We start from the raw sequence: 13,983 nt of genomic DNA, 5'->3' as shown, positions 1-13,983 counted from the left end.
AGCCCCACGTGAGCGTGAACGTGCTGTGATGAGGATCTCGGTTGCTTTGCAGATCGACCCGAGTATTTTGCAGCAAACGCTACAGCAGGGCAGCTTGCTCACCCAGCAGCTGCCTGGGGAGCCCGGCCTGGCCTCCCAGAACGGCTCTCTTCAGACCCAGGACAGCTCGGTCCCCGCTAGCGTCGTCATCCAGCCCATCCCCGGCCTGACCTTGCAGCCCACCGTGACCTCGGCCAGCCTGACCATCGGCCCGCTGTCGGAGCAGGACCCCGTGATGACCACCAGCAGCGGCGGTAAGTGAGCGCCATGGGCGGTTAGGACACCGCTGCCCCTCCCGTCTCTGGAAGGCTCGGCACACATCTGACGTCCCAAGCTTACGTAAGCTTCCCCGGCGACAGGCAGTGTGTGCGCCCCTGTGTGCTTAGATCGCTGCCTGCACCTGCTCCGTGGTCCTGCTGGCTTCCCGTTTCCCCGTAAGCTTCTCTTAGCTCTGTCTGCATGAGGGAATTAGAGATGACCGATGTTTTTTTTTTTGAATCTTCTTTTGAAATAACAGTTCCACTAATTATTTTTAATATAAAGAAGGAGAAGATTACTGTATTTTAAAATCCGGCCTTGTTTTGTTTTGTAATGATGACCAGGGACTCAAGACCTCGCTCAGGTGATGACATCGCAAGGCCTGGCGTCCGGCTCCAGCGGCCCCCATGAGATCACCCTGACCATTAACAACTCCAGTCTGAGCCAGGTCTTGGCGCAGGCCGCTGGGCCCACTGCTGCGTCGTCCTCGGGGTCTCCCCAAGAGATCACCCTGACCATCTCTGGTTAGTCCCTTCACATTTTAAACCTCCTCTCCCCTGCGATTTGAGCATACCTTGTTCATGTGTGTGTGTGTGTGTGTCTGTGCACGTAAGTGTATGGACGTATATGTGTAGATTTCTTGTTTGCAAAATGGAGTTTGCCATAAAGCCAGGGCTCTGTAGTTTTTGTAATAAATGTGGGAAAGACATTCAGGTTTAGTGACAGAGTGTCACAGCTCAAACCTGACACCAGAAAGGAACAGCGAGAGCTCCTCACGTCCTTCCGGCTCGAGTCTGCTGTCCCATCACACTGGTTCGGTCCACGGACAGCAGACAGCGCAGCTTCTTGGGACTGGGATGACGTGTGTGGGCACATTCTAGGTGCTTACCCTCCTCGGAATTCTGCAAGACTGTGTGGACAGTGCCAGGTGTGCTGCGGTACTGACAAGTGTGGAAACAGGTAGGAAATACCGTCCGGGAGAGCTTGAACTCGGCAAACCAGGCCTGTGTGTCAGCCACCAAGCGAAGGTGTCCTGGTGCCAGGGCGGCCGTGGTCGCGATCGCGTTGTGCTTGGTGCCATGAACTCCCTCCGCACGTTCTCGTCTCGCTCAGCTGGCAGCGAATTTTGTCCGTGTGCTTTGGCCGTGTGACCCTTAGCTGTTTGGTGACGTTAGCAGCAATCTGTGTGACCTTCTACGTGCCAGGCACTATTCTAGTGTTGTACAGATATTAAGGCTAATTAATATTAGCCTTATTAAGGCTAATAACAAATATTAATACTAATTTCTTTAAGCCTTCTAGCAGTCTTTATGTCATTGAAGATAAAGACAACATTGTGCTAAGAGGCAGAACACTGTCCCTGGCGAAGAGGGTGTGATGGCGGGCGTGGGAGCATTTTACCTTACATCACGGGAAGTGGGGGTGGGCGGAACGCCAGACCGACCTGGCCGGGGCGCAGGCCAGGCCAACAGACTCCTGTTTCAGGGAGATTTTTGTGAAATGTGTGAGTGCAATAGAAAGTGAAGTTACTCAGAAAGAAACCAAAAGCTTTCTTTTTTAGGGAGTGTTTTTATTTCTTTTACTGTATATGACAAACGCGAATCTGTTCTTGGGTGGAGTTTGGTTTGGAGTGGCACGGGGGATTTTGGATGCCGTCAGGCGGCAGACATTAACTTTCAGTTTTGTATAGTTCAGTCACCTTCCTGCTTTCATTGTATATATCTGAATTTTAATAGATTTTTTTTTTTTTTTTTTTTTTTTTTTTTTTAAAGGAAGCTATTTTGAGCAAACTGATGTTTCTTGTGTGTTCTCGGCGTGTGGGCACCGCGCCTGTCCCGTGCCGAGGGCCCGGAGCACAGGCTTCTTGCCGACAGCTCACACTGTGGCTTCTGGACGGTGCGGTTCCTTCTCCCGCACTTTCCTGTTACTGATCGTGTAGTTCTTGTATTGCTTATTAGTATTTTCAAAACAGTAGGAGATGAATTTAACTTATTAAAAAAAAAAATTGCCGTAAAGCCTTATCCTAGGGGAAATCTTTTCATTAGTTGGTGACCTGAGCTTCGCCCAGACCTGGGGCTTGAGACTTCTTGTCCTCCATCCTCGTTACTGAGCTTGTGAGAGCGGGCGAGTCACACGTCAGCGCCTCCGTCCCTCGTGCTGAAAGGGCTGCAGGGAAACGTCGAGCGTGTGGTCACCTGTCGAGAGCGTCTAGGTAGGATTTTTAGTGACTTTGTAAGAGGTTCTCTTCTCTGCTGGCGTGCGCACTCACACGGGCTTGTCCGTGCCATGAAGGGGTTATCGCTTCTGCCGAGCTCTGTGGCTTTCGGCAGTTCAGAGGTCATATGAGAAAGAAGTTGAACCTCGGGTAAATGGCACGACTAGGGCTCAGGCTCCTCTGTTTGCACCAAAGCCCTCTTCTCTGGTGTCTCAGGCAGTTTTCCGCAGAGACTCAGAAGAGCGACGCCCACATCCTCTGACCCTGCAGCCGGGCCTCCGGGAGACGCTCCGCTGCCGGTCAGAGTCGCGTGTCCTGCAGCTCGCCCAGGCCCAGGCCCTGCTTCTTCTTGCTTCCGCTTCTGCAGGGCGGGCTGAGGACGCCGCGGGTGGCACAGCCGAGTGCGGCGCCTCTCGTCCGCAGGCACGTTTCCCTCCAGTCTTGCAGAGTCATCTCGCTTCTGCCTAACTTGACGGCAGGTTTTTTTTAAAGTAACTGGTTTGTGTCCGTCTTCCCGGAGCACCGGGCGTGGGTTTCCCAGACGCGTCAGCAGGCCTGCGGCTCTCCTGGGCGCGCGCCCTCGGCCGGTCCCAGTGTGGGGCACTCGGGCTGCCGGAGCCCCGAGAGCCGTGGTGCAGGGAACCCTCCGCCAGGAGCCGCAGCACTGCTGCCTCCCCGAGCCCCCGCGGTGGGAGGTTAGGGGGCTTCTGGTATCATTTCATGACGTCCCTTCGGTCCGCGTCACCACACGTTTGCCACATAGGCTGTCTCCCGCTTGTGCAAGTATTTTCAACTCCGTGTACGTTCTGGTCAACAAAGTAAGTAATTTGAAGATCCTGACTCTCGCGTTAACGTAGAGCTCCCAGGGGGCCCCTCGGAGTGCGTTACAGCTTAGGGGCGGGCACAGACCCTGTCGTCTCGGGGAACGGTCTCACGTCTCGCTCTCGCCTGTAGGTAGGACTGTGAATGAAGCAGCCGGCGCTCTGCAGGGTGTCCCTGTGTGTTCCCGCTCGCCAGGACGTGGGTGAACGGATTCCTCTGCGATATCTCAGTGTCGGTTCCGTCCAGGTTGGGGTCTTCTTCAGCCCAGCGCTGACGGAAGCAGTGAAGGAGGAGCACAGGGCTGGGTGCTTGGCCTCCGGCGACCCATCTGCAGGGGCCCCCCAGCCCAAGGCAGAGGCCAGCTGCGCGCACAGGGCGCCACACCGAGCTGCTGAGGTGTGCAGCCGGCGACAGTACTAGGGACGGGCCCGGCGGCTCTCCCGACTGCTGTCGCCGCGTTCCACTGCCAGGGATGTGCGCTCGTCTCTCGGTCCGGGACACAGATTTCTCTAGAGCTGTCCACCAGCGAGTCCCGCTGATGAGGGGACGAGGCACCGTGTGGTGACGCGCGAGGGCATTTGGGGTCCACGCTGCCTCTCGCCACCTGCGTGGGGACCTGCCGCGCTCGTGGCCCTGTGCCCCGCGGCGAGAACTGCCTGGCGCCAGCCCCCAGGACGAGTTCAGAAGGCATCTTTCTGAGGTTTTGAAGTTAGACTTTGACAAATAAAAGCATAGGATCTCCAGAATAGTAAGTCACAGATTCACAGGGACTCATCAGTGGTCACGATGACAGGCCTGTCTCCTTCTCTTTATCTTATAGAGATTTTATTCGTTTCTTAGCCGTCTTATCTTCCAGCTCTGGCATTTTTTGAGAAAAATTTCATTTTTAGATCCAGTTGTAGCTACAGGAAAACCTTTTTATCCTACGCTTATTTGTAATGCTTTCTTAAGCCATAATTCGTTTCTTCAGCAAAAGACTGTAAGTGTGTTCTGAGGTAAGAATTGTCCGTCTGTGGGTGTGACACTGAGCAGGACAGACACGGTCCCTTCGCATTTTGGAGGGTTTGTTTTCTATGATGCAGGCCTGTTGTATTCTGTCCCCAGATACCTTTGGCGTCCCTGACTAAACCTGGCTATGGGGACAGAGTCTTCATACGTTGGACTCGGGCTCCGTGATGGTGGGCGCGTGATTTTACAGGCTTGCACGTTCCACGGGTACTGGTTTCCATACCAGAGCTGACCCCGTGGGTGGAACGTTGGTCAAGGGATCGCAGCTTAGCAGGGCGATGTTTTCCTGAGCGTCAGAGTCCCTTCCAGGCCAGGCTGCAGCCGCAGCATGTGGGAATTGAAACTGAAACGACTTTGTGATTAGACATGTGTCTTTTTTTTTTTTAAGATTATTTATTTATTTATTTATTTGACAGACAGAGATCACAAGCAGGCAGAGAGGCAGGCAGAGAGAGAGGAGGAGGAGGCAGGCTCCCTGCTAAGCAGAGAGCCCGATGTGGGGCTCAATCCCAGGACCCTGAAATCATGACCTGAGCCAAAGGCAGAGGCTTCAACCCACTGAGCCCCGCAGGTGCCCCCAGACATTTGTCTTCTAAGGGAGACAGTCGAGCAGTAGCTCTCGGTGTGGAAAGCTAGATCAGAGCCAAGCGAAGGTGCCCGTGGCTGGTGTCCTCGGGACTTCTTTCCGGGCACAAGATGTGGTCGAGGCTCTGTGCTTCTGGGACAGCTCTGGCCCTCCACATCCACAACAGGATGGGACACACGTGGTTTCCAAGGACGTGGTCACACTCGGTGTGCGTGCCCTTCCAGAGGCAGAAGGCATTACCAACAGAGGCTAGACGTTTAGTACAGGTTTTTAAGGAATTTATCTCAAGTGGGTATTATCTTTTTGTTCTTACTTTTGTCCACTATTAATTCACTTGTGATGAATAAGTTGAGTTAGGCTCTCAGTGAAGAAAAGCCACAATTCCTTTTTCCTTCCTTTGTAAGCTTATTTTAGCCTTTGTTTCTTCTAGACTTAAGTATGATCAGTTAGTTACTTCCCAGCAACTCAGAAGTCAACATTCCCCACTTGTCGGCACATCTTCTAATTCAGGAGGACCTTCTCCTCACTTTCTCCTTGGGGATGAAGGGCCAGACGAGGTGTCTCCTGTCCCCACAGCAAACACACACGCCTTTCTTACCACATTTTTATCTCAAGAAGAAACTGATCTCACATCCTTTAAACTACTTAGGACACTTTCCAAAATCTTCACTAAGATTTCCTCAGAAGCTGCGAAAACGTGTCCCAACAAAGATTTAAGATGGTGTTGGGTTTGATGATTGTGAGGGATTTACTGATCGTCTGGAAATGACTTTGTCTGAGGGAGAACCGTGAACGCAGGGAGACCTGTGCTGTGCCCTGGAGGCCTCATGCTTTCAGAGCGGCTGGATGAGGCCCGGAGCTGAGAGTCCGCAGTCTGTGCCCCGATCACACCAGGTTCCAGGCTGAGAGGATTTACTTAGAATGAAAACTGGTTTGTAGAGCTTTCAATAAATCTTTTTCTATATAATTAAGAGCTATATATTGAAGAAATGTAATTATAGCTTTGGGTCAGTTACTCCATTGCGTGCTCAAGAATAGTTTATTTTTTCCTGCTCATATCACCTGTTTTGGGACCATTTGGGGATAGAAGTTCTGCGTGAACTGACACCATCCTGGTGCAAAATGTCTTGATTGCAGAACCGAGCCGAGCACTCACTCACACAGTGTTGGCGTACAGCTGCGAACCCCGGCACTGGCTGAGGCTCGTGTCCCCACGGACCTCCGTGTCCGGACTCACTTCCGCTCAGCGACACGCAGGCTTCTGACTTCTCTTCGGGTTTCCTGAGCCGCACAGTCCTGAAGCCCTCCCCATCCCCGCCGCCGCGCGTGGACGACCATCAGGGTCCGAGGCTGCTGCTGGGAGCCGAGAGCAGACGTTCCTGTGTTTCGGGGGCTCGGGTGAGGTGCGGAGTCTCGGCCGTGTGAGTCACCGCGAGCCCCGTTCGCGTTGGGGTTCGCTCTTTGTGGCGACTCTTCCGGCGAGCCTTTCACCACGTGCTTCCCTCGACCCGGCGCTCGGACGGCCCAACCCCAGGCTTTGCCCTAGCGGTCATGAGTGAACCCCAGTTCGGGTCGCCGGCCGCCACGGCGTTCGCGGGTCTGCTTTTCCCTCTCCGATGTGGCGTGGCCGCCGCGGGCGCGTGCCGGACCGCAGGGAGAGCCCGCCGCCGAGCCGCCGCCGAGCCGCCGCTGGTAGCCGCGGAGCTTAGAACACGCACCTCCGCAAACCCACACTCCGGCCCGGGCGCGTCCCCGGGGTCCGCGCCGCGCAGGTGCTCGGGGGGCTCTGACGAGCCCGCGTCCGGAGCCCCGAGCGCCGCTGCAGGGCAGACTCAGCCTCCTAATGGTTGTACCGCTTTGGAAGGCTCCAGGTCTGTGCGGCACAGTGTGGGTCCCCCAGAGTGTGGATCTGTGGAGGCCTCGTGTTTGCAGGACTCCCGTTACGCGTGAGTGACCTGGCTCCCCGCGGGCCCCTGACCGCTCGGCACCGGCGCGAGCCGCGGCCCACAGAGCAGCCCAGGCGTCTCTTCCTGTTCTGTTTGTGAACCCGATGAGGAGACTCTTTCCACCTTTCCTTAGTCACTGCCTCGGTGTCTATGGCCCCCGGCCCGCGGGCTGGCGCCGTGGGAGCTGCAGGTCACGTGCGGTGGAGGAAGGCAGGGCCGCTGGTGAGAAGTGGGCATGCGTGCGTGTGAACATGCGTGTGCACGTGTGTCACACTGACAAGTGAGAACTCCCGAACTCGTTTTCCGTGGGTGCCCGCCAAGGCCTCGAGAGTCGCGGGCTCAGCCCGCCCCCTCGGCCAGCCGCGTGCGTGAGTTTCTGTTCTGTACAAAAGGCCTTCCTTTGCCTGAGTCTGTCCCGGATGTCGTCCTTTCTCTCATCACTGGCCACGAGGGGAAATTAAACAATCTTGTCTTCTCAACGGAAAGTAAGACGTCGTGCGGGGCGAGCTGTCATTTAAAGGGGTACACGCGGCGTGTCTCAGCCCAAGCCCACGCACAGGAGGGTGAAGGGGGCTCCGCGCGGCCGATCGATGCTTGGTGGGTCCCAGGTGCTCCTCTCTCCGCGTTCCTCCCCGGGCCGAGGCGGGGACGCTGTCCCGGGAGTCCTTGGCCGTTTCCTTCTGCCTTAGCAGCAGGGACTCGGACTGGAGGGTCGTATTTTTGCTCTTTTCTGTGTCCTTGATGTTCTACTTAAGCAGAGTGTATCTACGCATAAAGATACTTAGAAACTGGAGACGTCTGGCCATAAAATTGCAGTGAGAGATTCTCGGACTGCCTCGGTGTCGCTTCAGAAGCTCAGGTCATGTGACGCGGCTTCTGACAGAGGAGTCCTCCCTCCCGCGGCAGTCGGACTGGCCAGCGGCGCCACTGACGTGCTCGCTCCTCTTTTGTAGAGCTGAACACCACCCCTGGGAGCCTGCCTTCGACGACACCCATGTCTCCATCGGCCATGTCTGCTCAGAACCTGGTCATGGCGTCGTCAGGAGTGGGAGGAGACGCCAGCGTCACGCTGACCCTGGCCGACACGCAGGGCCTGCTCTCCGGAGGGCTGGACACGGTCACGCTCAACATCGCATCTCAGGTAGGGGCTGCCCTGCCCTTTGTGGGGGGCCGTGGCATCTTAGTTTCTTCTTTCCCAACTGGACATGCTGAACATTGTTTCCCGAATTGAAGTGGTTTTTCTTCTGACTAAAATACAATGACTGTGTTAGATGCAGAGACGAGAGAACAGGAAGAGAAAACAGGAGAGACTGTCTTTAAAATTCCCTTCCCAGACGGACCCACGACGGACCTTTTAGTGTCTCTCTGTCCTTGCGAACCTTTACATGCAGACACGTGACACGCGTGGGAACGTTTCTCTGGGAGTGAGCTCGTGCGTGTCAGGTGCCGGGAACTTCCCTCTTACACTGTGTCTTCCCCATCAGTGATATTTTAATTCTTCTTACTTTTTAAGATTTGTATTAATTTTTTTAGAGAGACACGGCCAGCACACGAACGGGGTAGTTCAGGGAGAAGCAGGAGGGGGCATGTGGGGCCCTAGCGGTGACCCTACAACCCTGACCTGAACCGAAGTCAAGAGCCGGATGCATCACTGCCCGAGCCCCTTGGGGCCCCCACCTCCGTGGTCACCGCCCGACCCCGGGGCCCCCACCTCCGTGGCCAGCAGTGGCCGTGTTTTCTAGTGGTGGCGCCGCATTGAGTTTCATGAGTTTGTTGAGGGCTGTTTTGAGAGCTCGGGGTTTGGCTAAGTAGCGTCGGAATTCCCACACTCACGGTGACTTACGGTCTCAGGCCACTGCCTGCGACGTGCAGGGTCGAAGGCTGCGTGTGGTAGATACTGCACTGAGCTGGTGAGCTGGTGAGCTGAGACACCAGACGCCTTCCAGAGTCTGCTTGAAGAACCGGGATAGATTATAATGAAGACGGATACAGGCCCTGCCGCTCGCCCCCGTTTTACACACCTGTCCCTCTGCAAGCCCGGCGGGGTGTGCCGGGGTCGGGGCGGGGTTTGCTTGTGTGCACTTGGGCTTGCCGCCCCCGATGAGGACTGAAGACTGTGCGGTCCTGGGTGGGAGACCTCGGCCCGTCACACCCAGCCGCATGGGACTGTTCGGACTCTGGGTTTGGTTCTGCCGCTTGTGAGAGGCACGTTTGCCCGCACAGTCCATGCGGAGCCAGTCCTCGGCGGTTTGTACCACTGCTCAGCTGTCCGGTGCCGTTGGTGGAAGCCCCCCAGGGCCCCTGGCGGGAGTCAGATCCTGTGGGAGCACGAGCTGGGCTGCAGGGGTGCCGGAGGCCGGGGCCTGCTGCGGTGTCCTCCCTGCGTCTCTTCTGCCGCTGAAGGAAGGATCTCCCGGAGTCCTTCACACGGTTTCCCGTCTGCTTTCCGTCCTGCATTACTAACACCCGTTTGTTGGGTCGTCCTCACCCTGCTGGGTTATGAAAATTAGTGCCACCTTCTCCAGTGGCAGGTGGAACCGGAGAAGCCACCCTGATGTCAGTGGTGTGTTTTCCTTCTGGACGGAGGAGGCAGGGAGCCTGATCGGGGTGTGGTGGGTGCTGTGTCCTTACGAACCACCTGGGACTCTCGTGGTGCGACTGTAGACAGAAGCTTGTAGCCCAGCCCAGCCCACCTCACCGCTGACCGGCACGGGCAGGGTGCAGGCATCTGTGCGGGGGGGTAGCTGTCCTGTGGCCCGTGTCCGTCCGCTTTCAGGCTCCGATGGCTTCTCACTGGACATTTGTAACTTAGTAAGAAGTAGTCATAATGTAAAAATTCTTTATGATACAAATTTTAGTGAAATTTAAAGCCTTTGAATAACTTTTGCAGAGGTGCGGGGGGGTTTAAGGTTTGATCAGAAAAAGCCAGAGAGGCATTTATTTCTATGATTATGGGTTTGTTTTCTGTTTGCTAAATCATATCACTTTGAGAATTAATGATCGTTGCAGCAGCAGTGCAGGCTCAAGCCGGAGTTCTCCGTATTTGCCAGGTTCCATTTTTAAAGTCAGTAGATATTGGCTGGGGGTGTCTGTCCTCAGCACAGGGCAGCTGCTGGGCCCCCGGTCCTGCCCCGCGCTGGCTCATGGACGCCCCCCAAGCAGGTGCAGGGATTGGGGCCGAGGAGAACGCTGCTGCCCTGAGGGGTTCTCGGAGGGTGTTGGAACCAAGTGTCGCCGTGACAGGGTCAGCGCAGTGAGGAAGACCCGTGTGCAGGGTGAATGCAGTGGCAGGCGCGGCTCCTGGTCCCACCGTGACCCCATCAGCCAGCCCCCTGGTGATTCTGCTTGCAGGTTTCCAAAAGGGATGTGTGCATGTGCTGCTCTTGTGGTGAAAATCCTTCTGTGGTCCCTGCTGCCTTCAGCACCAAGTCCACGTTTCTTCACGTGGCCAGAAAGAGTCTCTGCTGTCTGCTCACCGCCCCCTTCCTGCCTCCAGGGTCTCACCCAGCACAGATAGCAGACCCCTTCCCCCGATCTGTGGGGCCAGGGCCGTGGCAGGCCATGGCAGACCACGCCACGCCACGGCAGGGAGTCTTCTGCGTCTGTGGTCCTCTCTGTCTTCGGCCCCAGTGCAGATGTCCAGGCTGGCCGGGCTCGAGAGCCGCGGGAGGGGCGGCACTGAGCGCGGCCGGGTCAGACGGCAGTTCCCTCCTGTGTGCCTGTGGCTCACCTCCCTTACCTGTAGTCTCCGCCTTACTCTCCCAAAATTACCAAGTCAAAAATTTAAACCCAAATTGATTCATTACCATACTTGGTATAACAATAGTATTAAAATCACCACTAGGAATCCTGTAGTTTCATTGGAATCTTTTCTGTTAGCTGCCAGACTTTAATGGGGCTCACAATGATCTAATACTCTAAAAATTTGAAAAAGCCAGGTCAAACCTATGAGTGCAATTTTCCTAAATACAGTGAACTATTACACAAATAAAACCCATCATCTTATTGTCGGAAGGTTAATCAACATATATGGAAATGCTTATATATATGTAAATTATAAGAATTGTTTATGACCATGAAAATTTGAGCTCGAATCAAAGGTGCTTCTGAGAAATTAACCATTCTATAAGTAATTATTCAGTACAGGCGAGAGTCAGTCACCAAGAGGCCCAAATACGGAAGGGTTTAATAATTAATCCCTTCACGCGGTTCACAACATGTGCCCCCTGCACTCCATGAGGAGTGGACCCTCTCGCCGAGCGCCGTGTCGCTGGAGTTCTGCGCGGCTGTGCCGGGGGTGATGGGCTGCCGAGAGCACGTTCCTGGACAGACGACAGGACAGGGAGACGCGGAATGAGGCTGCCTTCCAGGGACGGGGCAGGGAGGCAGGTCGGCTGTCACGCCGACTCTCGCCTGTCAGGGCGGCAAGCCTGGGTGCGGTTCGAGCAGCTTTTCCCAACATGGTTGCGCATCAGGATCTCAAGGTTCGCGCTGCGAGGCTGAGTCAGCAGCGGTGGGTGCGCCGCGGTCTGCTCGTGCCGCCCCGGGTCCTGACCCCCTCCGCCAGAAGTCCTGTAACTTCCACCTCCGTGTAAACCCAAATACAGCCGAGACACCGATCCACGGCCAGGGAGCCCACAAGCCGGAGAAGGAGGCCTGGGGACGGCGTCATTTCAGCACACTCAGTCGCCGTTTCCTTGGGTGCGGCTGATGGTCGAGGATGTATTTTACTCGACACCCAAATTTTAAGTCAGGCGTTTGCGTCCAGAGTACTTACTATTAGCAATTGAAACACCAGTGATAAACTAGTAAGTTACTTCGTATTAGGAGTTTTTAAATTAAACTTTTTATTTTCAGTTACTTGTTCCTTCATAGTCCGTTTTCAGAAACGATACGGACAGATCTCATGTACCTTTACCCGGCTTCCCCAGGTTGTGGCGTCGTGCAGAACTGTCGGTAGGATGTCACGGCCAGGGGTGGTCGTCGCCACAGTCAGGACCCAGAACCTTCCGTCCCACGCGCTGCCCCTTCTCCGGCGTGGCTTGTCTAGTTCTCACTCGTTTCCCCTCGACAGGTCTGTGGAAGTGCAGCGCCTCACAGGCCTTGGCGCTCCTTCTGAGACGAGAGGACTTTATTGAGCCAACAGTGGTTCTTATGTGTATCGGAGTTTCTGGCTAGCAGGAGTATTTGTCTTGAATTGCAGAATTAGGAAATGTGAATTTATTAATTTTGACTGACGCCATTCTCCAAAGTTGGGTGTTCTGGTAAGAGTTGGCAGAGCGGGCGGCCGGCGAGGACCGCAGTCCGAAGGGACAGGTGCTGGAACGCAGCAGAGCTCGGCCGACCTCCCACGTCAGGGGCCTTTAGTGGTACTTGCCGAAATATGCCACGTTCGTGTAAAACACTTAGATAAAGGGAGATAGCCAAACTGTCATTTCACTTTTCCTAAAGGTGCATGTGGAAACCAGAGAATCCAAATCAATTTAAGAAGCTCTTTTCCTCTAGAATCCACGAGGCTCTCCCTGTAAATCTACCCTCTGCTCAATGCTCTACCCTTGGCTCTGTGTCCCCGTACGCCGGGGGAAGGGTCTTTCCCAGGAGAAGTGGCCCTGACCACCCTTCAATGCCTTCTTGTCCGTTTCTGACTGTCCGCGCCTGCGCCAGCCTTTTCTGTCCTGCGGGAGCCGGGCTTGCCCCCGAGATGTGAGGACGCCCCTCCCCTGTGGCCGAGTGCCCTTCCTGACTCCGTGCCCCTCCGTCTGCACGTTCACGCTGGCCCTCGGACCCTGGTGTTCCACGTGCGTGTCCGAGAGTCGCTGCTGATTTGGCAGGTGAACGGATTTGTGTGGCTTCCCGTTTGGGGCCCAGGGTCGGGCCAGATGCCCCTCTGTGTGTGCCCCGTGCCACCCCTCCCTGCATTCCTTCTGTCCCAGAGCCACAGTCAGACTGGAGTGGGACTAGGACTAAAGGCAAAGTTGTCCCTTTGTAAACAAGTAAGCGTTCTCCGCCTGGCAGCTTTGTGGAGACACGCCGCATGTACCGTAGCGCTCGCCCGTGCATTTAAAGTGTGGAATGTAATGGTCTTCAGCGTACTTGCAGAGTTGAGCACCCCGACCACATCTAGTTTTGGAACATCTTATCACCCCAAAAAGAAACGTGGCACCATTAGCGGCTAGCAGCCATGCCCTGTGCCCCCGACAACCGGCAGTCACCGCTGTGTCTGTAGACGCACCTGCTCTGAGCGCCTCACCTCGTGGAAGCCCAGCGCGGAGGGGCCTGCCAGGGCCGCTCCTTCTTCGGGCTGCCTCGGTTTTCACTGTACAGTGTGCCTCGTTTGGGTCATCTGCTCCCCAGCTGCTGGCTGTTGGGCCGGGTTCCCTTCTGCGGCCGCTGTGGGCATTTGTGCGCGAGCTCTCCAGGCCGCGCAGGTTTCATTTCTCTGGTGCATGCGCGTGGGCGTGGGGTGCTGCGTCCCGTGCCGGTGCCGTGGTGCGCTTTTCTGGGGACGTGTCCCCGTGTGGCCCCAGGAGCCACACCACAAGGCATCGTGCATGTTACCCCGGGGTTTGATAACGTCACGACTTCTGAACTAGTCTGTCCTTGCCAGGGCCAGCAGTTCCCAGCCTTACTCACGGACTCCTCGCTGTCGGGCCAAGGGGGAGCAGGGTCGCCGCAGGTCATCCTCGTGAGCCACACCCCACAGCCCTCCGCCGCTGCGTGTGAGGAGATCGCCTACCAGGTACGTCACACACCTGCGTGCACACGCGGTCGAGGGTTGTCAGGGACACGGATTGGGAGGGGCTGGTCCCAGAGGGCTCAGGGCAGGGGGCCGCTCCTGGGGGGCCTTCTCAGGCCGAACGGGGGTGACGAGCAGGGGCCGCACCGCACAGGGCCTGGGGACAGCCTGTGTTGAATGGTGGGGGCCGACTCCTTCATTCCTCCGTGTGCGGTTGGCCGGAGCCGGGGTTTTGTGCTGCAGAAGAAGGTGCAGAAACAGCCGTGCGTGAGGCTGGTTTTACGTGCGTGAACTCTCCTGGGCAGCGGACCACAGCGGTCACTCCGTTCCTTCCAGGGGTTTTCTGGTAAAACCTCTGCTGACTCTTCGGGTC

The 13,983-nt window shown here is 56.0% G+C and overlaps 1 protein-coding gene across 4 annotated transcripts in view; it reads left to right on the top strand.

Moving 5' to 3' along the window:
- ZNF236 (zinc finger protein 236) overlaps positions 1–13,983 on the top strand; it is a 100,591-nt gene that overhangs the window by 78,051 nt on the left and 8,557 nt on the right. For all 4 annotated transcript variants that reach the window (XR_014302866.1, XM_082699357.1, XM_082699358.1 and 1 more), the window contains 4 exons: positions 53–293; positions 642–821; positions 7,828–8,015; positions 13,482–13,613. Coding sequence is in view for 3 of the 4 variants with exons in the window: in XM_082699357.1 (XP_082555483.1) it covers positions 53–293; positions 642–821; positions 7,828–8,015; positions 13,482–13,613 (741 nt within the window). In the remaining variant the exon portion in view is untranslated. The remainder of the gene's footprint in view (positions 1–52; positions 294–641; positions 822–7,827; positions 8,016–13,481; positions 13,614–13,983) is intronic.

Source organism: Mustela nivalis (assembly GCF_964662115.1).
Source record: "Mustela nivalis genome assembly, chromosome: 14".
NCBI classification, from domain to species: domain Eukaryota; kingdom Metazoa; phylum Chordata; class Mammalia; order Carnivora; family Mustelidae; genus Mustela; species Mustela nivalis.
The sequence above is the reverse complement of the archived record's forward strand: the minus strand, read 5'-3'. Positions and strand labels throughout refer to the sequence as shown.